Raw genomic sequence first — 23,508 nt, 5'->3', positions numbered from 1 at the left:
TTCTTTGGATGCAACTCAGCATTCTTTGTCCTCCAAACACGACGAGTTGAGTTTTTACCAAAAAGTTATATTTTGGTTTCATCTGACCATATGACATTCTCCCAATCCTCTTCTGGATCATCCAAATGCACTCTAGCAAACTTCAGACGGGCCTGGACATGTACTGGCTTAAGCAGGGGGACACGTCTGGCACTGCAGGATTTGAGTCCCTGGCGGCGTAGTGTGTTACTGATGGTAGGCTTTGTTACTTTGGTCCCAGCTCTCTGCAGGTCATTCACTAGGTCCCCCCGTGTGGTTCTGGGATTTTTGCTCACCGTTCTTGTGATCATTTTGACCCCACGGGGTGAGATCTTGCGTGGAGCCCCAGATCGAGGGAGATTATCAGTGGTCTTGTATGTCTTCCATTTCCTATTAATTGCTCCCACAGTTGATTTCTTCAAACCAAGCTGCTTACCTATTGCAGATTCAGTCTTCCCAGCCTGGTGCAGGTCTACAATTTAGTTTCTGGTGTCCTTTGACAGCTCTTTGGTCTTGGCCATAGTGGAGTTTGGAGTGTGACTGTTTGAGGTTGTGGACAGGTGTCTTTTATACTGATAACAAGTTCAAACAGGTGCCATTAATACAGGTAACGAGTTGAGGACAAAGGAGCCTCTTAAAGAAGAAGTTACAGGTCTGTGAGAGCCAGAAATCTTGCTTGTTTGTAGGTGACCAAATACTTATTTTCCACCATAATTTGCAAATAAATTCATAAAAAATCCTACAATGTGATTTTCTCGATATTTTTTCCTCAATTTGTCTGTCATAGTTGATGTGTACCTATGATGAAAATTACAGGCCTCTCTCATCTTTTTAAGTGGGAGAACTTGCACAATTGGTGGCTGACTAAATACTTTTTTTCCCCACTGTACATGTATATGGGTTTGACCAATGACCATCTATTGATGGGTTATTGTGTGTGTATGTGTGTGAGTGTGTGTGTGTGTGTGTGTTTGTTTGATGATCCCAACATTAGCCAAGGAGACTGGTACGTACACAGGGACCCAGCTGAAGTCCTGCAGGAGGGCTTGGAGCTTAGGATGTTGGTAAGACACAACTCAACATGCATCAGCTGTATTATTAATGCTTTTAGTACTTTGGCTTTGTGGTTTTATATTGGCCCTTTAAGCTAAATTAGGAATTGATAAACACTCCCAGAATTGTTTAGAGGCTGCTCTTTTTCCTGTCACATACATTACAAGTCTACAGAGACAAGACTTTTAATGATGCCACTCAGAGGAGTGACATAAATGTACAGTACGGCCAAACAGCTATCTGACCGGAAGCACACCTGCCAGGCATTACGTCAAGAAATGTCTGTACTTCACTGGGTTGTCAACTACACAGTGACCTAGCCGACTAAACTCAACTCCACGATTTAAAATGGTGTTGAGTGGCGACTAGTGTGGGCGGACTGGAGCTCCGACGTCACATAAAATCACATTGTTTGTGTAATTGCGTGCTATTCTTTGGGTGCTGAAATCTGTCGTTTTTGATAAAAACTTAATTTTATGTGATGTTGGAGCTCCAGTCCACCCACACTAGTCGGCTACAAAGTGACCCTGCCTTGAGGGAAGCACTGGTGTAGGAAAATCATTAGTCTTATGATAGAGACTTCAATACTTCTAGTATCAATAACTTACAAGATATCAGTAACTTCTAATTGATATTTGGTTGGGAATTTGATCAGCCTGAAGTTTCAACATTGATTTATTAATTGAAGAGACGATATTGAAGAGAAGCCAATTGCCATGTCAGAATAACTAAGACAGAATGTTATAAGATCAACCCACTTACAGTGAGAGCCTGAATTTGTACAATCTTACAGTAGCACTACAACATAACTTCAAGTTAACCTGATAAACATTGATTTTGCATCTCATTGATGCCTGCGTGAAGGAGCCATTATGCTGACACACTGGACTTACTGATCTCATCTACTCCACAGCCTGTTTGTAAAGCACTGGCAGCTCTCACATATACAGTATCTCTCCACAGCCTGTTTGTGTGTGTGTGTGTGTGTTTGTGTGTTTGTGTGTGTGTGTGTGTGTGTGTGTGTGTGTAGTATCTCTCCACAGCCTGTTAGTAAAGTACTGACAGCTCTCACATACAGTACCATAGCTACTTCCTATAAAGCTTCAGGAGCTGATATCAACTCCTGCTCTAATTCCATTTCCGAGACGAGGCAAGAACAGCTACAGCCTGAACAACAAAGCATTGCATGCTCTATCTATCTATCTATCTATCTATCTATCTATCTATCTATCTATCTATCTATCTATCTATCTATCTATCTATCTATCCAACTATCTATCTCTCTCTCTCTCTCTCTCTCTCTCTCTCTCTCTCTCTCTCTCTCTCTCTCTCTCTCTCTCTCTCTCTCTCTCTCTCTCTCTCTCTCTCTCTCTCTCTCTCTCTCTCTCTCTCTCTCTCTCTCTCTCTCTCTCTCTCTCTCTCTCTCTCTCCCTCCCTCCCTCCCTCCCTCCCTCTCCCCCTTCTCTCTCTCTGAGCAGTGTAAAGGTATTGCAGAAAGCTAGCTCTAGCTGACCCATCCTGACATTGCCTTAGAGGAAGAAGTAATGAGCAGTACTGGCTGAGCTCATCCATTCCACACATGATCACATCACTACTGGGGCTCATGGTTGGGATTATGTTGAGATGACAACACAGCAAAGGAATAGTGATTGTATTTCAACAGGCCTGAAAAGGCCCTAATATAATTTAACCCATCATGATCATACAGAAGCTATGACTGTTATGCTGAATTCTGATCGATTCATTGTTCTATTAGTCAAGAGTCACACATGTTCCATTCATCAAACCTCTCTCTCTCTCTCTCTCTCTCTCTCTCTCTCTCTCTCTCTCTCTCTCTCTCTCTCTCTCTCTCTCTCTCTCTCTCTCTCTCTCTCTCTCTCTCTCTCTCTCTCTCTCTCTCTCTCTCTCTCTCTCTCTCTCTCTCTCTATGCATATTTAGCAATTATGAAAATAAGTAATCATAAACAAGTGAAATGAATACTGTCCACATATGACTTTTGGAATGAAAGGTTACCTTGGCTGCGATGGACGAACTGGGCTTTTCTAGAAGGTCCCAGAGTTTCTTTCGTTTCTCGGCACAACAGGTGTTGTCAAACTCTTCTCCTTCTCTGTCGTTCAAGGTGTCTTGCTCTCTTTTGAGCTCCTCGTTCATCTGTTCTTTCTTCTGGTGGTACCTGGCCTGGCAGCAGGACTCCAGGTAGATCTCATCTATACCCCAGTAGTCCAGCTCCTGACTGAATGACAGGGCGCACATCTCCTCCATCATGTGGAGCTTACCGGTCCGGTAGAAGTTCAGAATGGACGTGAACGCCCCCGGGTGCCGGTCGAAAAAGTACTCATTTTCGTCCAAGTTGTAGTCGTCACATACCTCCATGAGCGAGTCGTGGGTGTTGCAGTCTCGTAGTTTCCCTAACCGGGTGCGCGGTAATCTATCCAACGTTCTCCAGAGGACCTCGTGTGGAAGCCCCCCAACGTTGAGCCGTACTCGCCGGTAACATGACTTGCTGCGGATGATGTCCACCGGTTCCGGGGGGAGAGATGCGGTCGACCGCGAGCCAGTCTTAGTCAATCCCATTGAGGATTTCTCCATTTTGAACTGTGAAGAGTTCCACCGAGCTCCAATTGGTCCAACAGGCAAGATCCGTGCGGGGGTAAATTATGGTCTACATTAACGCTTGTGAATCTGGGGGTGGGGGGGTAGAGATGGAGAGGGGAAAAAGAGAGGAAACGAGCAATAATGTCAATGTCAAGAGTCCAAAAACAGCAAATCAGTTCATAAGTGATAGAGCCATCATGACACTCGAGCGCTGCACTCACGTGAACCCATTTTTCCTTGAATAAATAATGGAATAGAGATGTTTGCGACTGAGGAGGCCATTTTCAAAAATTTTGAAGAACTGAATACATAAGGCTTATGTCACTACTGATGCAGTACTTTCATAAATCCGGTGTTTTACTGGTGTCTCTCAACAATTCAGACCAATGCGTTTTCTCTCACCATTCACAATGAGTTCCCAAATCAAAACAAACCATCACCTCCCATCCTTCTCTTACAGTACCCTATGGAACGCTTTGGATGATCACAGATCCATACAGTACCAGGTGAAGGATCCTCCACAGTGTCAGTTGAATATGAATGTTGCAGCATGCTCTGTCCCTCCCTCATTGATGAACCAGTTGCATGCATTTGCATTCAAAATAAGCTTTCTAAATCAAAGTAGCAATGGATGGATGGGATGGATTCTTTCTGTCTTGATGATACAAACATTTTAAATTTTCCATTCGAGACAATCAAGTCCTGCATTGTCAATACTGTTGTGTCAACGAAGTTACAAAACTTATTTGCTCTCTACAGTATAGGGTATAGCCTTAAGCCATCATTGATTAAATGCATCACATGCTGTGGTGGGCCAAATAGAAAAGAACAACCTGATACCGTCTTCTCCGTGACCGTTTTTTTTCCAACGAAGTTAATATTGTGGATCAATCAACCGTTATTGGAAACCGAAATAACACAATTTCCCTGCCACTGTCTTTTGATCTGGCTATGTGACAGTTGTATATGCTACAAAACGTCCTAATGTGCATCTTCGAAAAGCTGAAATGTGAATGTTAATGTAGCAGCCTACCAATTCCCCTGAAATTTCCCCTGCTCTGAACGACAATTCGTCAATGTTGTTTTGCATTTTTCTTTTTGCACATTGAAGAGGTTTGCTTGTTACTCATTAATGTCAATCCGTGTGTAAATGTCTATTCATGTGGAGCAGGCCTATAAGACCGTATAATATTACATTCATAACAATAGCAATATAACCATCTAGCAATAATTGTTTTATAAAGGAGACCAACAAATATAACCTGTTATTTGACTATACGGAACAAGCCTCCCACATACCTTAACTTTAGGATGGCTCATCCGACGGCAGCGAGAGGCAGAGATGAAAACATTCAATCCAAGAGGAAAAAGGAGGAAACGTCATTGGTTTATTAGCCTATTCCCGGCAACGGTTTTTGACCCATTCGGTTTCAAGCGGTGTTGCCTCCGTGGCACTCTGGATCTCATCCGCCTTGGACATGGTTAGATAAGGGAACCTATACACTGATTTAGTCCGCCTACCATGTCACCCGCCTATTTTACTGGAAATAATCAACAAGTAAGTATATTGTGAATCAACACGGTTTTCTGCACAGGGGTCTTCTCCCGTCTGCTGTCTTTGAGAAGTGCGGCGCGACTGGTAGCTGGGCAGGTGGATCCGTGGCGCCGCAGCAGCTTCATCGCCCCGCTTCACAGTGAGGCGTTTAACCCTTACGTTACAGAACTAAGGACCTGCAATCTTATTCGCCATAATACACCATGTTGTTTGCCACCAAAATAGCGCCACAGGGAGTATTAATGCCCTCCCAATTCATGCAGACAGATATAATGTAATTGCACTGAATTCTATAATCTAAACCCCCCTCAATCTTGTCGTGCTTCAAAGCCTATTTGTTGCAATGTGTGCACTTCGCCATATGGGTAAGGCTATGATGATGTGAAGTTCATTCAAGCCATTTAGTCTTGAGAGACACAAGCAACACAACACAAGCAAGTAATTCAGATACATACATATGCACATTATTTATTATTCAGAGATATACATTACAAGTGATAAAGTCTGAATGTAAAAACAATATTGAAAAACAAACTATAAATAAAAACAAGAAACTGATTTTTTATTGAGTGCAGTCAGTGTCAGGAGGATGTAGGATGAAGTCATGTCCTAGCCTGATCCCAGATTTGGTTGTGCTTTCTTGCCAACTCCTAATTTATTTAATGTAATTGACATGCCAAACATGGCAATACAGCACAAACAGATCTGGGACCAGGCTAATCAAGTCCTAGTTCTAGTGCAGGATGCAGGAGTCAGAGGTTAGGGGTTGTGTCCTAGTGCAGAGTCTTTAGTCTGTAGCGGACCTCCAGGTCTCCTTCGGGCTGGAGCATCCCGAAACCATAGCGACTGGGGTTGACCGGAGGGACGATGGCGGTTGGGTCACACAGCTCCAGGTCCAGCTGGGAGAGGACCATGAACACAAACCTGAGAATCACAGAGAGGGAGAGGAAGGTTAGTTAAGTCAATCCTCTTGGCCCCCATTGGGAGTATAGGACGTCTAGCATTGCTCTCCAGGCACAAAGAACACTAGCTAGCAGAAAAATAATGACAGGTGACCTCATTGTATAACTGTAACAATATAAATCACAAAGCATGCATTGAAAGGGTTAAAGAAAAATGTATACAATGCCTGCAGAAATAAATCTGGATGTAGTCGGCCATGTGATACACTATTTGCATATCACACATATGGTAAAGCCTAGAGGTTGCGAGCCCATACTGTGTGTCTACAGCTGTTCTACCACCTTCCCATATTATCATCTGGCCTCTTACTCTCACTGTGGATTAGTAGGATTTTACCTTTGAACTACTGATATCTGGCACAGAAAGACACTGACATCAGCACTTTGTGATTGTCTTCAAGGACCCTCTACCCCTCTAATGCTGTACATACAGTACATACCAGATGAGGCTGGTGTTGTATCCCTGCGCTAGCTCTTAACCTAGTCAAGGGCTTTATGATTAGTTGACGATTGGAACCAGGTGTGCTAACTTTAGAATAGTTCAAATACATGGAATTGCTGGGCGCACCCGAGGAGAGGTTTGAAAACCACTGCCTTAGGCTATGTTTGTAGCGTGTAGTATATCATATGAAACAACGAAGAAAATCCACTTCTCAGGATCAGTCCTTATCTATATTGATCATTCTGTCTGCTTAGCTGTTCTGCTGTATGGTATCTCTATTGAGTAAACATTTGGTCATGAATTATTAAAATGGCCATTAACGTGTGTGCTACAGTAATAGTGTATGTATCAGAGGAGGCTGGTGGGAGGAGCTATGGGAGGATGGGCTCATTGTAATGGCTGGAATGGAATCAATGGAACGGAGTCAAACACGTGGTTTCCATGTGTTTGATGTGTTTGGTACCATTCCATTGATTCCATTCCAGCCATTACAATGAGCCCGTCCTCCTATAGCTCCTTCCACCATTACAGAATTATCAATATAGATAAGGACTGATCCTGAGAAGTGGATTTTCTTTGTTGTTTCATATGATATACTACACGCTACAAAAATAGCCTAAGGCAGTGGTTTTCAAACCTCTCCTCGGGTGCGCCCAGCAATTCCATGTATTTGAACTACTCTAAAGTTAGCACACCTGGTTCCAATCGTCAACTAATCATAAAGCCCTTGACTAGGTTAAGAGCTAGCGCAGGGATACAACACCATTGTGAAACATCTGGGGGACCCTGAGGAGATGTTTGAAAGCAACTGGCCTAAGGCAGCGATCTTGATGTGATTGTAAATGCCTCATGAATCATTAATACCTCGCTAATGAACTGATTCATTGGGGAAACAATGTATGAACAACGTGGGGTGGTTTAGATATACTTCGGTGAGAGGAAGCCTAATTGTGCTGTCTTGCCAACTCCAATGGTCACTGTCACGTGACAATAACAACAGGAGTTGGCAAGACAACACAAACAGAAGTGGGACTATGTGTGAGGGACAACAGGTGGAGAATGTCATATCATACTCACTGTTTGATGCCATTGACTGCAAAGTGTCTCCCAACACACATGTTGTTGCCTGCACCCCATGGCATGGTGTAATACTTCAGTCTCTCCCCGCCCTTATAGAACTTCTTCTTCTCTGTCCCGTCTGCGTTTAGGAAGCGGTCATATTGAAATGTCTGTAAAGCAGAGTAGAAAAAAACAAGGTTATTGTGATGATGACACATAGATGCTACAGCACAGTAAGTCACTCCAGTGATGCTGCATAATCCCCGCCCCACAAGTATGCACGCACACACGCAAACACACACACACACACATACCTTGTGTGTTTGTTTCAATTACAGCCTTTAACCAGCTAATCCCCATGGGATCTCCTCTCTTAGCCCTTTAACCTTTCCACCATGTAATCCTGGCGCCATTTAAACACTGCGTAGTACAACACTGTATATGAGACACATACGTACACACACACACACCAGATGAGACTGTTGGAAGGAGCTATAGAAGGACGGGCTCATTGTAATGGCTGGAATGGAATAAATGGAACAGTATCAAACACATATGGAAACCACGTTTGACTCTGATCTATCCATTCCATTCCAGCCATTACAATGAGCCCGCACTCCTATAGCGTCATTCTATTAGAGTCATTCTATTAGAGTCATTCTATTAGAGTCATTCTATTAGAGTCATTGTATTAGCTCAGCAGACAAAGCCTGATTCATTCCCCCATAGTTCTATACTCAGAAACACTTTCACCCTCACCATGTTTGTGTATTGACTTTAGTAGTTCAACAGATTGGTGTAATGTATTGTTTTGAGAGGTTGTTTCAAGTTTCAAGTTTTAATGTCACGTGCACAAGTACAATGAAATGCCTGTCTTGCAAGCTCCAAACTTAACATCAATTGCTAGATTCCATCCATTTGGCGACAGATTTTCATGCAAATATTCTAAAATCTGCGTAAAGAAAATATGCACATTTTCCCTCCAGTGGTGTATTTCCATCAAACTGACTTGTTTCAGAGATAAATCAGTGCGTGATGACATAGCGCACCCAAAATGTAATTTTTCGATTAAGTTTTCATATACCGAATAAAACTCTAAAGTGAAATGAGTTTCCATCGCATTTTCAACTCTACCGATAGTTTTGTCACAAAAACTGTTGCATTAAAACCCATAAGAGTCCAAGCCCTGTCTAAGCCGTGGAAGGGGGATGTGGGGGGGGGTTCTACTAAGCTATATGGAATTGTTTTAAAGAGATCATACCAAGGATCATTTAGCTATTTAATTTGGAATTTTAAGACCCCTTGAAGTATAAAAAGTACAACTTTTGGCCCATACAAACGCACTGAATAACAGATTCACTACATGGAACAACAGCTAGTCCCAAAAAAAGGATCTAAAGGAAGTTTGTTCTGAGGTTTCTGTCCTATACAGTGCATTCGGAAAGTATTCAGACCCCTTGACTTTTTCCACATTTTGTTACGTTACAGCCTTATTCTAAAATGGATTACATTTTTTAAAAAGTCCTCATCAATCGACACACAATACCCCATAACGACAAAGCGAAAACAGTTTTTTTGAAATGTTTGCACATTTATGGAGAAAAAAAATACAGAAATACCTTATTTACATATGTATTCAGACCCTTTGCTATGAGACTCGAAATTGAGCTCAGGTGCATCCTGTTTCCATTGATCATCCTTGAGATGTTTCTACAACTTGATTGGAGTCCACCTGTTGTAAATTCAATTTTTTGGACATGATTTGGAAAGGCACACACCTGTCTATATACAGTCCCACAGTTGACAGTGCATGTCAGAGCAAAAACCAAGCCATGAGGTCAATGAATTGTCCGTAGAGCTCCAAGAAAGGATTGTGTCGAGGCACAGATCAGGGCAAGGGTACCAAAAAATGTCTGTAGCATTGAAGGTCCCCAAGAACACAGTGGCCTCCATCATTCTTACATGGAAGAAGTTTCAAACCACCAAGACTCTTCCAAGCACTGGCCGCCCGGCCAAACTGAGCAATCGGGGGAGAAGGGCCTTGGTCAGGGAGGTGACCAAGAACCCGATGGTCACTGACAGAGCTCTAGAGTTCCTCTGTGGAGATGGGAGAACCTTCCAGAAGGACAACCATCTCTGCAGCACTCCACCAATCAGGCCTTTACGGTAGAGTGGCCGGACGGAAGCCACTCCTCAGTAAAAGGCACATGACAACCCCCTTGGAGTTTGCCAAAAAGTCCATGAGAAACAAGATTCTCTTGTCTGATGAAACCAAGATTGAACTCTTTGGCCTGAATGCCAAGTGCCACGTCTGGAGGAAACCTGGCACCATCCCTAAGGTGAAGCATGGTGGTGGCAGTATCATGCTGTGGGGATGTTTTTCAGCGGCAGGGACTGGGAGACTAGTCAGGATCGAGGGAAAGACGAACGGAGCAAAGTACAGAGAGATCCTTGATGAAAACCTGCTCCAGAGTGCTCAGAACCTCAGACTGGGGCGAAGGTTCACCTTCCAACAGGACAATGACCCTAAGCACACAGCCAAGACAACACAGGCGTGGCTTCGGGACAAGTCTCTGAACGTCCTTGAATGGCTCAGCCAGAACCTGGAAATGAACCCGATCTAACATCTCTCTCTGAAAAAAGCTGTGCAACGACGCTCCCCATCCAACCTGACAGAGCTTGAGAGGATCTGCAGAGAAGAATGGGAGAAACTCCCAAATACAGGTGTGCCAAGCTTGTAGCGTCATACCCAATAAGACTCAAGGCTGTAATCGCTGCCAAAGGTGCTTCAACAAAGTACTGAGTAAAGGGTCTGAATACTTATGTAAATGTAATATTTAAGTTTTTTCTTTGTAAATAAAATTCTACAAACCTGTTTATGCTTTGTCATTATGGGGTATTGTGTGTAGATTGATGAAGGAAAAAAAACAATTTAATCAATTTCAGAATAAGGCTGTAACGTAACAAAATGTGGAAAAAGTCAAGGGGTCTGAATACTTTTGGAATGCACTTTATCTTAGATATATAAGAAAGATCAGGAAACATTTTTTTAAATTCATTTTTTTACATTTAACCCCTTATTTTTGTCACTAAACAGTCTCTGTATATACTTACATTCATTTTTTCAACTGGTACCTGGGAACCTTCAGATGAGCAAAACAACCAACATATACATGTTCGTGAGAGTCTCACCTTTGCACAGAAGGGTCATATTAGTGTGTAGCTCAAACTGTTCGGACGCCATAAACAGAAGTTGGCAGATCGGTTGTACTGACTTCAGACGAGTCCTAAGATGCTTGTGGGGGTTGTAGAGCAAAACGGAGAACACCATCATGTTTGTCTTTCCATAGAGGGGTCATAATATGTAATAGGTTCCATAGATGGGTCATAATAGTTTGTAAGCCAAACCGTTCTGAAGCTACAGACGATTTTGTGAGAAGACTGATTTTCGGGATGTCTCATGGTCTGACAAACATCGCTCTAGCTCGGTCACCTTTCATCGGCGGATACGGTGGATTGAGACGCATCCAATGCAAAAAAAAAACAGATATCTCTACCTTAAACTGACAGATTTTTATGGGGATTTTTTTATTATGCTAATTGATTTTTCCGCGGGGTGAGGACATCAACCTTAGGGGGTTTTAAATAGCAAATGTGCCTACTCTGGTCTTGGCACATGCCCTCTAGCTAACAACTCGCACATACAGTGCGGGTACGCTAGTCTACATGATGAGATTATTATGGATAAGAGGGAAAATATTTGTATTTGTCAAACGGCAGTCAAGTATCGATCATCATGTCACCAGAATAAGACCCTCGATATTTATTGGAAAGGAGCATAGCATGCACTTTCAACACTCAGTGAAGTTCATTATAACTTGCTTCATCTGTATCCTCATAAACTGCATGGTTTCCCGAGTCGTAGTGGGAGAACCACACAGCATATAAACGCGTGATGCCAAATTTGCTTCGATATGATGGTTATTATATCAGTATATAAGTATTTCTCGAATAATACATTTTACCGACACATAAAGATCCCACCATGTTGAATTAACAAATGATCTGTCGGCATTTATAAAATTGTACCGAAACTTCCTGTTTCCAGGTCAGTTCCAATACCATATTTACAATGTGCAGAGATACTGGAGTGATAGAGGTAGATATGTATAGGGGTAAGGTGACTAGGCATCATGCTGTATAATAAACAGAGCAGCAGCATCCTAAATTATGATTGTATGTGAGTGTGTGTGTGTAGAGTCAGTATAAATGTGTGTGCATGTTATGTGTGTGTTGGAGTGTCAGTGTGCCTGAGTGTGCATAGTCCTGTGAGTGTGCATAGAGACAGTGCAAAAATAAAAATAAAATACAAGGGTCAACTCAGATAGTCTGTGTAGCCATTTTGTTAGCTAATTAGTAGTCTTATGGCTTGGGATAGAAGCTGTTCAGGAGCCTGTTGTTGTCAGACTTCCTGTGCGGAAGCAGAGAGAACAGTCTATGGTTTGTATGCACACATTCGTAAAAGCCTTTGTCCCAGGTGCTGACTAGACTGAACAATAATCTAAAACCAAAACAAATCTGTACACTGGTATGCTCCCAGGTGCTTAGTTTATTCAGACAATATTTAAAACACCAACTGGGTCTTTGTCAGGTAACAGTATTGTGTTGTATTACCTGTGGATCATGGTGTATCTGGGGGTCCATCTGAGGGCTGAGGAAGGGGAACAAACACACCCTGTCCCCCTGTCTGAGGTGGTATGCCTGTCCACTGGCCAGACGAATGGTCTTGTCCTCGACCACCTCTCTGGTGATGAGGGCAGCAGCGGTCAGACGCAGGGTCTCACTCAGAACACTGTCTGTGATTGGAGGGAGGGACAATACATATGATGTCAGAGGGGTGGCTGCCGGGTGCATGTGAATAATCATGTGAATAATCATTCACATGCAATAATCATAATCATTACCCTTGTCCCAGATCTGTTGTGCTGTAAAGCCAACTCCAATGGTTGACAACAACCATAGGAGTTAGCTATAGCACAAACAGATCTGCCACCAGACTACACAATCATAAAACTAGAGGTATGCCCTTCTGGAAAGCTGTGGATACACAAGAAGAGGTTATAATATCATCCTGTGGCAAGCAAACTTTAACCTTATTCAACCACAGCTAAAAAAGTTATATTTATCCATCTTTACTCATTCAGCTCTCTGAATCTTTCCTTTTTTCACTAGTTATTCCACACAGTTCAGATGAGCTTCAGTTCAACATTTCACTGCATGTCTTTGGCTGGACAGGCAGAGCCCTGAGGTGGAAGAGAGCGTGAGTGAATAATAGAGGAGGTTTCTTGGGGCTCTTACCAAACACAGGTGTGCTGTGGTGCTCCAGCGTGTCCAGAGGGTGTCGCTGTAGAGAGCTGTCCTCCTGTAGACGCAGGCCTCTGATCTCCTTCTTCACTGCTCTCATGGCCTCGGGGTGCGTAAGCAGGAAACTCAGAAGCCAGAAGGCAGCAGGCCCAGCGTTACCCTGGAATGAAAGAACACAACATAGACTCACAGTCAGTTCAGAAACAGTGACTGCGTTACAGAGCATGATGCCGTTGCTCTGCAGTTACTGAATATGTAGTATAGGTTATCACTCTATGGTTAGACAAATCCAACACAATGCTCACTCTCAGCCCATCAAAGACAGTGAACCCATTACCGAGCTTGATGAGGTAGATACCCTGCAGTTATAGACAAATCCACAACAGGTACTGTACGGTGTGAACACACTGCAAGAAGCCCCCAGGGGAAAATGGAAGCGTGTTTAGATAAATCTAAATCTCTCTTTTTTTCTCTTTCTTTCAGTCTCACTTGACTTTTATTTTCTATATTTTTTAACCCCGCCCTGCATCATGATACTGCTGTACTGTACTGTAGTGATCTGAGGAGCAGCGAGGAGCCATTAGTGCTGTCAGGGCTATGTAGACAGGGCTATGTAGACAGGGCTATGTAGACAGGGCTATGTAGACAGGGCTATGTAGACAGGGCTATCAGAGTCTACAGAGGGCTGAGACGTCTGTCTGAACCTGTCAGCCAGTAATTGCAGTGGGTTCAGGGAGCTTCTCTCATCACCCTTTCACAGGCCAGGTCTTCACTGATCCACTGAAAACCAGGGCTAATGCAAGGTGAAGACCAGGTCCAATGGTTCTCTGGTTGAAGATCCGTTACGACAAACACTAGGCTACACAAACTGTGTGATGTTGTGCCAGTTTACTGTAGGGGTTACAATAGAAGTGTTACAGTAGAAATAGTCATTTCAAATACTGCACGTTCTTACCAACACTGTATAGGATTTTTCAGCAAAATGAGACACTTTGAATTGCCATTGAATTCACTAGTAGACGTGTACACAGTAAGGAACTTTAGCTCTTCCTCCACTCCTCTGAGTGTGTATTCGTATACTGTGTACTGGTGTAGTTGTGTTGAAAGCAGAGCCGCAGTCAGGTGTGTGATGGATTGAATGTGACACAGGCTCACTGAGGTCCCCTGGGGTCCATCATAGACATTGGACTGGAGCCTCACTGACAGGCTGGTTGAGAGATTGTGGGACTGTGGAACTGTGGAACTGCCTCCACCCCAATCCCCAACAACACACACAGAGCCAGAAACATAAAGCTCTCATAACTTTCTTGCAATATCTAGTGATTGTATCTGTTGTATGAGATTATGTTGTATGTAGACAGCATGGAACTTAACATCTGCGATGGAAAAATTGCATTTGGCATGTGTGACTTTACTGAAATCTCTGATTCACTCAGTATTGTATTCTTACTGAGGAAGCCTACCTCTGTGTGACTGGTGGTGACAGAGAAAACAACCAGAAGATATTCCCTGTGGCACTTCCTTCTACTCAGCTCTAATATGTTTCAGTGGTGCTTGTCTTCCTGGCTCTGTCTGACTGTCTGTGACTGGAACAGTGAGTCTCTGTTCCAGAAAAGACATGAATAAGCAGGGAACAGTGATGCTAAAGGACTAGCTGTCCTCTCCTATCCCAGCCTGGCAGGTGAGCCAAGGTCCCCAGAGGGAGAGGCTCCATCTTGGCCAAGGACTCTCTACCTGCTTCCCTGGTCTGAGTGGGCCGACTAGGCCTCCAGTGCTCCAGGCTGAAAGGAGCAGCCAAAGTGCCAAAGAGAGCAGAGAGGGCCTGGTACAGATGACACCTGTGGCTCCATGCTGCTCTGAGGCTGATGGTGAAGGCAGGTTCCAGACAGACAGACAGCACACTAGCTCTCCCATCTGGCCACACAGTGCAACAGCAGCTCATTCATCACAATTTGTTGAGACTGGTTTGAGGTAGGAAGCCACAAGGAGCCTGTTATTAAACCGCCTCTGGAGCTCATAAATATATAGAGAGATAACTTCATTGCTGTGATCTATATTGGATTTTGACATCAATATTTATTGATGTCTATTACAGATGATACATCTAAATCAGTGGAGGCTGCTGAGGGGAGGACGGCTCATAATAATGGCCGGACCGGAGAAAATGGAATGGCTTCAAACACCTGGAAACCATGTGTTTGATGTATTTGATAACATTCCACTTATTCCGCTCCAGCCATTACCAAGAGCCCGTCCTCCCCAATTAAGGTGCTTCCAACTTCCTTCCAAATCGTCCTACAATTTGTGTACTGAAGGCCTAACGTTTGGTCTAACTCTGAAATTAGACAGGTTGGTTTGGGCGACCCACCAACTCTTCTTTTTTCCATAATGTTCTGGAATGTGTGGACCCATTGTCCCGGATTAGTTTACACAGAATTCCAAACAAGCCCAGGTGCCATGAAAACACATTAATGGAAACTCTTGTCACATTCTCACATAATGACATAATGAATCAACTGTGCCAACAAGGAAGTCACAAGTCATTGGGAGAGAAGAATCCTGTGAACTTAGTGTAAGAGTGACATCCAGGTGTGGCAGAACACTGTGAACGCATTGGTCTTTGTTCCCCTGAATTTTGTGTGTGTGTGTGTGTGTGTGTGCGTGTGCATGTGTGCATGTGTGTGCGTGCTTGTACGCCTGTGCTTGCATGTGTATTTTGTGTGTGAATGTGTAAGTTTCTGTGTGTGTATGTGTGCGTGTGTGCGTGCTCTTGCATGCTCTTACATGCTCTTGCATCTGTGCGTGTGAGTGTGTATTCTTGTCTTCCCACTCACCTGGGTGGTCCAGAGCTGAAGCAGCATGGCTCGTCTCTGCATCTCCGTGTCCACTCCTTCCCTCTGTAGATGGCTGAGGTAACTCTGCTGCCAGGAACTGCTCTCTGACCCCTTTCCTCTGCTCAGCCATGCTGGGGACAGCAGCTCCCACAGTCGCTCCTGGGACAGGCTTGCTGACCTCTTCTCCTCTATCAACATAGAGAGAGAGACAGGTTAGAGAGGCAAGATCACCCAGAGAGAGACAGGTACACCCTTAGAAAAAAGGGTTCAAAAAGGGTTCTTCAGCTGTCCCCATAGGATAACCCTTTTTGGTTCCAGGTATAACTATTTTGGGTTCCATGTACAACCCTCTGTGGAAAGGGTTTTACATGGAACCCAAAAGGGTTCTACCTAGAACTAAATGGGTTCTATCTCGAACCAAAAAGGGTTCTTCAAAGGGTTATCCTATGGGGACAGCCGAATAACCATTGTAGTTTCTAGAAAGCACCAAGAGTGACAGGTACACTGAGACACAGTTACACTCAGAGAGAGACACACACATGAACACAGAGAAACAGGTACAGAGAGACAGAACCGTATTTTATGAATAGATCAATTGTGTATTCATATAAGTGATGTATGACTACATGCATTAGATGAAACTCTGTATATATGTACCTTGCTTGAGGGTTGAACGTGCCAATTTTGTGAGAAGACCATCAAACTTGCGGAACTCTTTGTAGACAATATCGAGTTCAGTGACGTTGTTGCTTTTCTCTGTACCAAACAGTGTGAGATACCCAGCCCTATAAGGACAGAAATAAGTCTTAACTCTTGAGTAAGAGTAGGTCTTCACTCCTGTGTAAGAGTTATGCAATTTGCTCCAAGTATGATACTGTAATTTGACCCTAAATTAATCCCCGGGCCAGTGACCCTGAGAAATGTCTGCTGTTACCTGAAGAGCAGGATGACTGTTAACACATGTACAGTAGCTGGCCAGCACAGACAGAACTTACCTGAAGAGCAGGCTGTAACAGAGGCTGAAGAGGCCATCCTGTCTCCACTCTGCTGGGCTACAGCTCCTCTCCTCATCCCGTAGCAATGTCTGGAGGTGGAGGTGCATGGTGCTGCTTAATCTGGCCAGACTGGGGCCCTGGAAGTGCCTGGACAGGGATTTTATGGAGAGGTCGAATTATTGCTACAGCATGTTAACTCAGAGGAAATTAAATTAATTTGCATGTACCAATTCTACCTATTCTGGTGGGGGAAAAAATCTCATTACAATACCATATAATAGAACAGAATAGAAAGAAACGGTATGGTCCTTGACAGGGAACTGTGTGTGTGTGGATGGGTGTATTTGGATGGGTGTGAGGTCAGGTGTGAGGTCATACAGGTCTACAACACCTACTGTTCCATCCAGGCCCTCTCTGTGTCTGGGTTGTGATTGGGTATTCTCAGGCTGAAGATCCTTTGCATCAGGACCTGGGCGTAGCGACTGAAGTCCAGAGAGACCGTGTCATAGAGGACCGCGTCATAGGAGTTAGGATCCAGCAGTACAGTGATGTAATGACCACAAACACGTACCTGGGATATATTATTTTAAACGTTAAAGCCATGGCCATGTCTGTGCACGTCTGTCGTAGACACATTACACATTACAGTAGAGTTGTTTGACAAAGCAACATTAATAGTGAATAGGAGATGCACATAGCACTACTCTATAAAGAAGAGGTACTCAGGTACAGATCTTAATTTGATCACCCTGTTGCAGGCTAACTTTCTTGCAATGCAGAAAATGTTTAACTTGTAGTGTATTTGAGGTTTAAAAAGGCTTCTGATGTTTGTAATTTCCACTTTGACATTTTGGAATTCATTTTCCCTTAGGAAAAATCTATCAACCCCTACAAAAATGTCCATATATTATAATCCACATAATAATTTACATTTCCTGTTGCTGCAGGATTATTTTTCTGCTGTAGCAAACTGGCTCAAATTAAGATCCTACATATGTACCTGTACACAAAAACGCATAGAGAACTCCTACCGTAAAAATGTCACCATGTTTTTGTTTCATCCGTGTTAGGAACTTTGCAGCATCTTTTCCAAACTCCAGGGCATGACCCAGCCAAGGAATGAAGCCTTTGTCTAATGGTGGTTCATTTTTCTGTCTGGTAGTAACAGACAGACAGACAGACAGACAGAGACAGACAGACAGACAGACAGACAGTTGTCAACCAAGACTAACACTGTTCAATAGAAGGAGTTAATTCACTTCATCTCCCACACTAAACCAACTGGTTGTAGCGCTACAGTTGGCATAGGGACATGCCCTAAAGCAGTCAAATATGTGAGCTGATATATACAGACATACAGTAGGCTAGTAATACACTGTGGAAATAGGAAATAGTGCATAATCAATGTGTACAATATAAGAAATGGTCTGGGTTTGAATGGGTTGAATGGGCTAAATAAAGGTTATATGAATAATTGAATAATACAGGTTAATGGTCTATCCTGTATGTTCAGCAATGTTGTATGTTCAGTAAGACATTTTTGACCCTGACATTTTTTTCATGAATTGGCTTCTGTGTAGAAAGTCAATTTCTTTGTAAATGATGAAGTAAGCAATATGTGAGACATTGGTTAATCTTTTCACAACAATGTTCAATATCAGAGAGAGAAAGTAAATTATAGCAAACAACACTGACGTCATTGATTTACAATGTCTTGTTTTACAATCCAAATTGACCAGAAATATGAACAATATTTACCTCGAGCGGGAAGAGTAAAGAATGACAAGAGCGAGCAGACCATTGAGCAGTAAAAATATAGTCCATAACATTTTACTTGTTAAAGAGAGAGCTTGACAGTGAAATGAGTTCCTCTGGAGCTGAGGGTTTTGGAGAAGTGGCTGCCCTACTGTAGAACAGAGGTGTGGGGTGGAGATGGGTGGGGTTTGTGACATGTGTGTGTCATCTTAGTTTCTCTCTGTCACAGAACAGACACTGGAGCTCTGCCAACAAGTTTTCTGCATGAAAAAAAGGGAACTGAAGTGTTTCTCAATAGTGTTTTTAAAATATTTTTTAATATTTTCTTAAGAAGGCTTCGGTCCTTCTCTGCAGTTATGCCTACCAGAAAAGTTCCTTGAATTAAGCATCTCCACACTTTAGTGTGTGAAAAAAGGGAATTCAATGTCCTCTATGAGTGTTTCTCAATCATTTTCTTTATGAAATCCTAATCCTATATTTATAGGGCTTTGGTCTTTCTATTGCACTTGTTCCTGAGAATTAAACTACCCAATCTGAAGCATCTCTCCTCTGTTGACTTATTCTGTTGAATAGGCTACATACAGTACATAGTCTCACTCAGTCATTTTATTTATTTTTTATTTAGTCATTTAGCAGACGCTCTTATCCAGAGCGACTTACAGGAGCAATTAGGGTTAAGTGCCTTGCTCAAGGGCACATTGACAGATTTTTCACCTAGTCGGTTTAGGGATTAGAACTAGCGACATTTCGGTTACTGGCACAACGCTCTTAACCACTAAGCTACCTGGTCATCAGAGTAAGAACATTCCATTAGAATGAGAGAACCTAAGTCAAGGGACTCTTCTTATAGTTGTAGAGTTCTTGTAAAGACATGCCTCCCTCTCTACTCTGCTGTTGACTTTTTCCCACCCTCATTTTCAACAATATTTCCACTGACTTGAGAACAGAGTTATATTTCCTGTCAGTTTGACAAATGGATGTTTATTTATTTCACACCTTATTCATGATTAAGCTGGCATTGAACACCACACCAACCACAGGCGTTTATCCCACACAAAATGGAACTAGCACTGTTTTAATTCACAATAATGAATTTCCCCTGGAATTATTATCACCACAGCTATTCACCATAGAAACGTACCTACAGATGTAGAATCTTAATTTGAGCCAGTTTGCTACAGCAGGAAAATATCCTGCAGCAACATGAAATGTGAAATAATTAATGGACATTTTTTGTAGGGGTTAAAACATTTTTAGTAAGGGCAAATCAAGTCTGACATTTTAAAGTGGAAATTTCAATCGTTAGAAGCCTTTTTAAACTCGAATATACTACAAGTTTGCATTTCCTGCAACAAATTAAGATTCTACATCTGTAGTTTCACTTCCCTAATATACTTTCAGGTTCGTGACAAATGTATATCTGTTTACTTATAGGCCTAACCCTGCTAACTACTCAGCAGTATAAACATGGACACGTCTACTCAACTCAACCACACATATAGATTAGTTTGAATATGTGAAAACCAACATTATTTACATAGAGTGGGAGAAATCCTCTTTAGACAGCTTGGCTGAGGTTCATTATTCCGCTGAGTGTACTGTGGTGTGTACTGTGGTATGTACTGTGGTGTGTTCTGCCACTGCCATGTGTGCTGTGTGTATTTGTCATGCAGAAGTTCCCACATAAAGCATATTCTGTGAGTGTATTCTCCCCCCAGCAGAGGGCTGACTGATACTGGCTGGCCATGTAAGTGCATACAGCACTGACATACAGTACAAGGGCACTGTGAAATGCCTTGCTTTTTAACCACATCAATCATTTCCCCAAATCAATATCAGGAAATCAATTACATACACACATACACTGATGAAAAACATATGTATGATAAAGACTACTGTATCTACAGGGAAGTAGGGGATTAATACATAGCCTAAACCTATAGGAAGGCAGGGACTTATACATGTGATAGGGTCTACTACAACACCACATTCCTTTGTTCTTTGGAGCGATCACACAAACGCTGACATTGCAAAAAGTACACTGCGATTATAAAATATCATATTTTTAGAACTTCAAACAGTCGAGTCATGAAGCACTAATACAGTAGGGAGAGATGTTTAAAATTTTATCGAGTTGATTTAAGTATTTTCTCCCAAAGCCACTGAGGCATATTATTACACCATGCTAAGAGGCCCTGTTGAGATGCCGAGATAACACTGTAAGTGAAGAAAAATACTACTGTCACTCAAGGGGATTATGTGTAGTCAAGGAAGTAGTGGACTCATTAGGGCAGAACATGTGTCTGTGTCTGAATGCACACAGCATTCAACTCTGAGCATAGCACAGCAAGTGGAGGTTACTATACACCTAGTAAAATGTATACACTCAGCAAATGTTCGGTAATCTGCTGTTTTATAATTGTTTTCATTGTGTCCTAAGCTTAATATTTCCTACGAGGAAATCCAAGTAATAAAGTTATCACTACAAAATCTTGATAGAAAAGTTATTGACTACAATCTCAATAATACTGTGGCTAAATCAGGATCAAATCAGTGCTACAATAAAGTCAGTGTAAACGTGACAGATTCCACCCCATACTGAAAGGAGGGGAGACAAATTACAGTAATGTGTCTTGAAGAAACATTGACATTGTCATACTTTTTCAACCTAAAGTGATCTGTATTCATTATCTGGCAGTGACCGTGTTTCAGCAGTCTAATCTATCAGTGTTACTGTCCCAGGGGTCAGTTCAGGGTCAGTCATTGAAAGCCTGGGTGTCTCTCCTCCACTAATGGCTCATCTCAGGGGTCAAAGTTCATCATATTACCAGAGCCTGGCTGTATTTGAAAAAATTACTAGCTGTCAAATCCTTGCTTCATCTGTCCTTGTGCCCTAATTGTCTCACCTCCCTCTCAAAGCTCATTGGTGGAGAGCATCCAAGGGTCCTTCCTTTAGACCTCCTCCTCCAATGAGCTTTGAGAAGGAGGCAAGGAATTGAGAGAACAAGGACCGATGAAGCAAGGATTTTAAAGCTAGTAAAATGTTCATACAGCCTCACTACACTGCATGGGATCACATGCTTCCCAATGGTCCCTACTTTAAACATGAAGGTAAAATGGATAGAGGTCAGTCCCAGAGGGAAGGGAACCTCTGTAGTATTTTCACCCTTGAGAGATATGAAGAGTGGAGTGAAGTATTACTCAAATGATATGTTATTACCAGGATAAATACCAGCAGAACAATAAGTTATGTGAATTGAAATGGCATGACTGAAAATAGAATTGGGTAAAGGTAACTCAAATGCTGAAGTGCCTCATATGCTCTCTGACTTCAGAATTGTGGATTGTGATTAAATATTTGTATTAAAACCTCTGGGAGTGGGAGAGGATATTATCGTTAATATAATTTATAGTCTTAAGACACTTACTACAGTAGAAGTTGACCAGCATTGCTCCCAAAGAGACCCATGAATGAATGAATTACTCAGGATGAGTCCCAAATATCACCCTAATCCCAAAAGTGCTGTCACACCCTGATCTGTTTCATCTGTCTTTGTGATTGTCTCCACCCCCCTCCAGGTGTCGCCCATCTTCCCCATTATCCCCAGTGTATTTATACCTGTGTTCTCTGTTTGTCTGTTGCCAGTTTGTTTTGTTTCGTCAAGCCTACCAGCGGTTTTCCCCTTGCTCCTGTCTTTCTCAAGTTCCTGTTTTATAGTTTTCCCGGTATTGACCTCTGCCTGCCGTTATGTACCTTTTGGACTTTGATCTGTATTACTGACCTCTGCCTGCCCTTGACCTGACCTCTGCCTGCCCCCTGTTTTTGTAATAAACTTTTGTTACTTCGACACTGTCTGCATCTGGGTCTTCTCCTGAAACGTGATAAGTGCACTGTTTGACCAGAGTCCTATGGGTCTTGGTCAAAGGTAGTGCACAAAATAGGGAGTAGGTTGCCATTTTGGATGCAGCCACTGAATGGGAAATGGACAATGGAGCCTTGTTGTGCCTCAAGAACAGTGATGATGCTAACGTTTCCCTGCCTCCTTCACTGCAATGCCTTGGGGATCAGAGTCAAGTTAGAAGAGTTTGGGGGTTCCCCCGGTTTGGAAAAGAGAAGATTCTCCTTCAAGAGTCACAAAAATGGCATTTGCAAATGCATGGTGATACATTTTGCATCTTGGCTAAGTTCAAAGTCCAGATGGCTGCCACAGGCCAATATATGGTTCCAAGCTTCTGAAAGAATGCTCTTCTAGAAATACCACTCTTGAACCATATGAGTTCATATACAGTGCCACTGCCAACGTACTATTCTGATTTCGATCCTTTCTTTTAATGTGAAACCCTTCAGTGCATTACTGCTTATTTTGGATATTAAAAATAATACATTTTTAGTCATTTAGCAGACGCTGTTATCCAGAGCGACTTACAGGATCAATTAGGGTTAAGTGCCTTGCTTAAGGGCACATCGACAGAGCCTTGTCGGCTCGGGGATTCTAACCAACAACCTTTCAGTTACTGGCCCAACGCTCTAACCGCTAGGCTATCTGCCACCTACTGTGAATACCTTCACAGTAATAGCTTTACCTGGAGTCAGATATTATATCATGCAGGAATACAATTCTAGTAAACTCCACATATTATCCGTAGATGCAAACCTTCAGACAATACAAATATGTTGAACATCTCTGTACACATTTATTCACATTTGATCCTGTGCACGAGGTTTTGAGAATCAGCAATGGTCAAAAACAGAACACCTCATGACACAGAATGGGGACAGTTCAAATGACTCTTCATTCATTGCCTTACTGGTAAATCTAATCTTCAAACTGTCTTTAGAATGAAGGCTACTAAGAAATGTGAGTCATTCAGCCA

The 23,508-nt window shown here is 42.6% G+C and overlaps 2 protein-coding genes across 2 annotated transcripts in view; both read right to left on the bottom strand.

Annotated features, from left to right (window-relative positions):
* Window positions 1-5,292, bottom strand: part of kcnb1 (potassium voltage-gated channel, Shab-related subfamily, member 1) — a 66,673-nt gene extending 61,381 nt beyond the window's left edge. Inside the window, exons 1-2 of the mRNA XM_041887862.2 lie at window positions 4,967-5,292; window positions 3,086-3,754 (exon numbers count right to left, since the gene is read on the bottom strand). Of these exons, the coding sequence (XP_041743796.1) occupies window positions 3,086-3,661 (576 nt within the window). The 5' untranslated portion in view covers window positions 3,662-3,754; window positions 4,967-5,292. The remainder of the gene's footprint in view (window positions 1-3,085; window positions 3,755-4,966) is intronic.
* Window positions 5,293-5,660: 368 nt separating this feature from the next.
* Window positions 5,661-18,762, bottom strand: ptgis (prostaglandin I2 (prostacyclin) synthase). Its single transcript, XM_041889163.2, has 10 exons — window positions 18,637-18,762; window positions 17,910-18,033; window positions 17,274-17,449; window positions 16,879-17,025; window positions 16,541-16,668; window positions 15,884-16,071; window positions 13,044-13,209; window positions 12,360-12,541; window positions 7,704-7,855; window positions 5,661-6,146 (listed from the first exon to the last, which is right to left on the bottom strand). The coding sequence occupies exons 1-10, from the start codon at window positions 18,705-18,707 to the stop codon at window positions 5,996-5,998; spliced, it is 1,485 nt and encodes a 494-aa protein (XP_041745097.2). The 5' UTR covers window positions 18,708-18,762; the 3' UTR covers window positions 5,661-5,995.
* Between the last annotated feature and the right edge of the window lie 4,746 nt (window positions 18,763-23,508).

This window comes from Coregonus clupeaformis, chromosome 10, assembly GCF_020615455.1.
Source record: "Coregonus clupeaformis isolate EN_2021a chromosome 10, ASM2061545v1, whole genome shotgun sequence".
NCBI lineage: Eukaryota > Metazoa > Chordata > Actinopteri > Salmoniformes > Salmonidae > Coregonus > Coregonus clupeaformis.
This window is presented reverse-complemented; position numbering and strand designations above follow the sequence as displayed.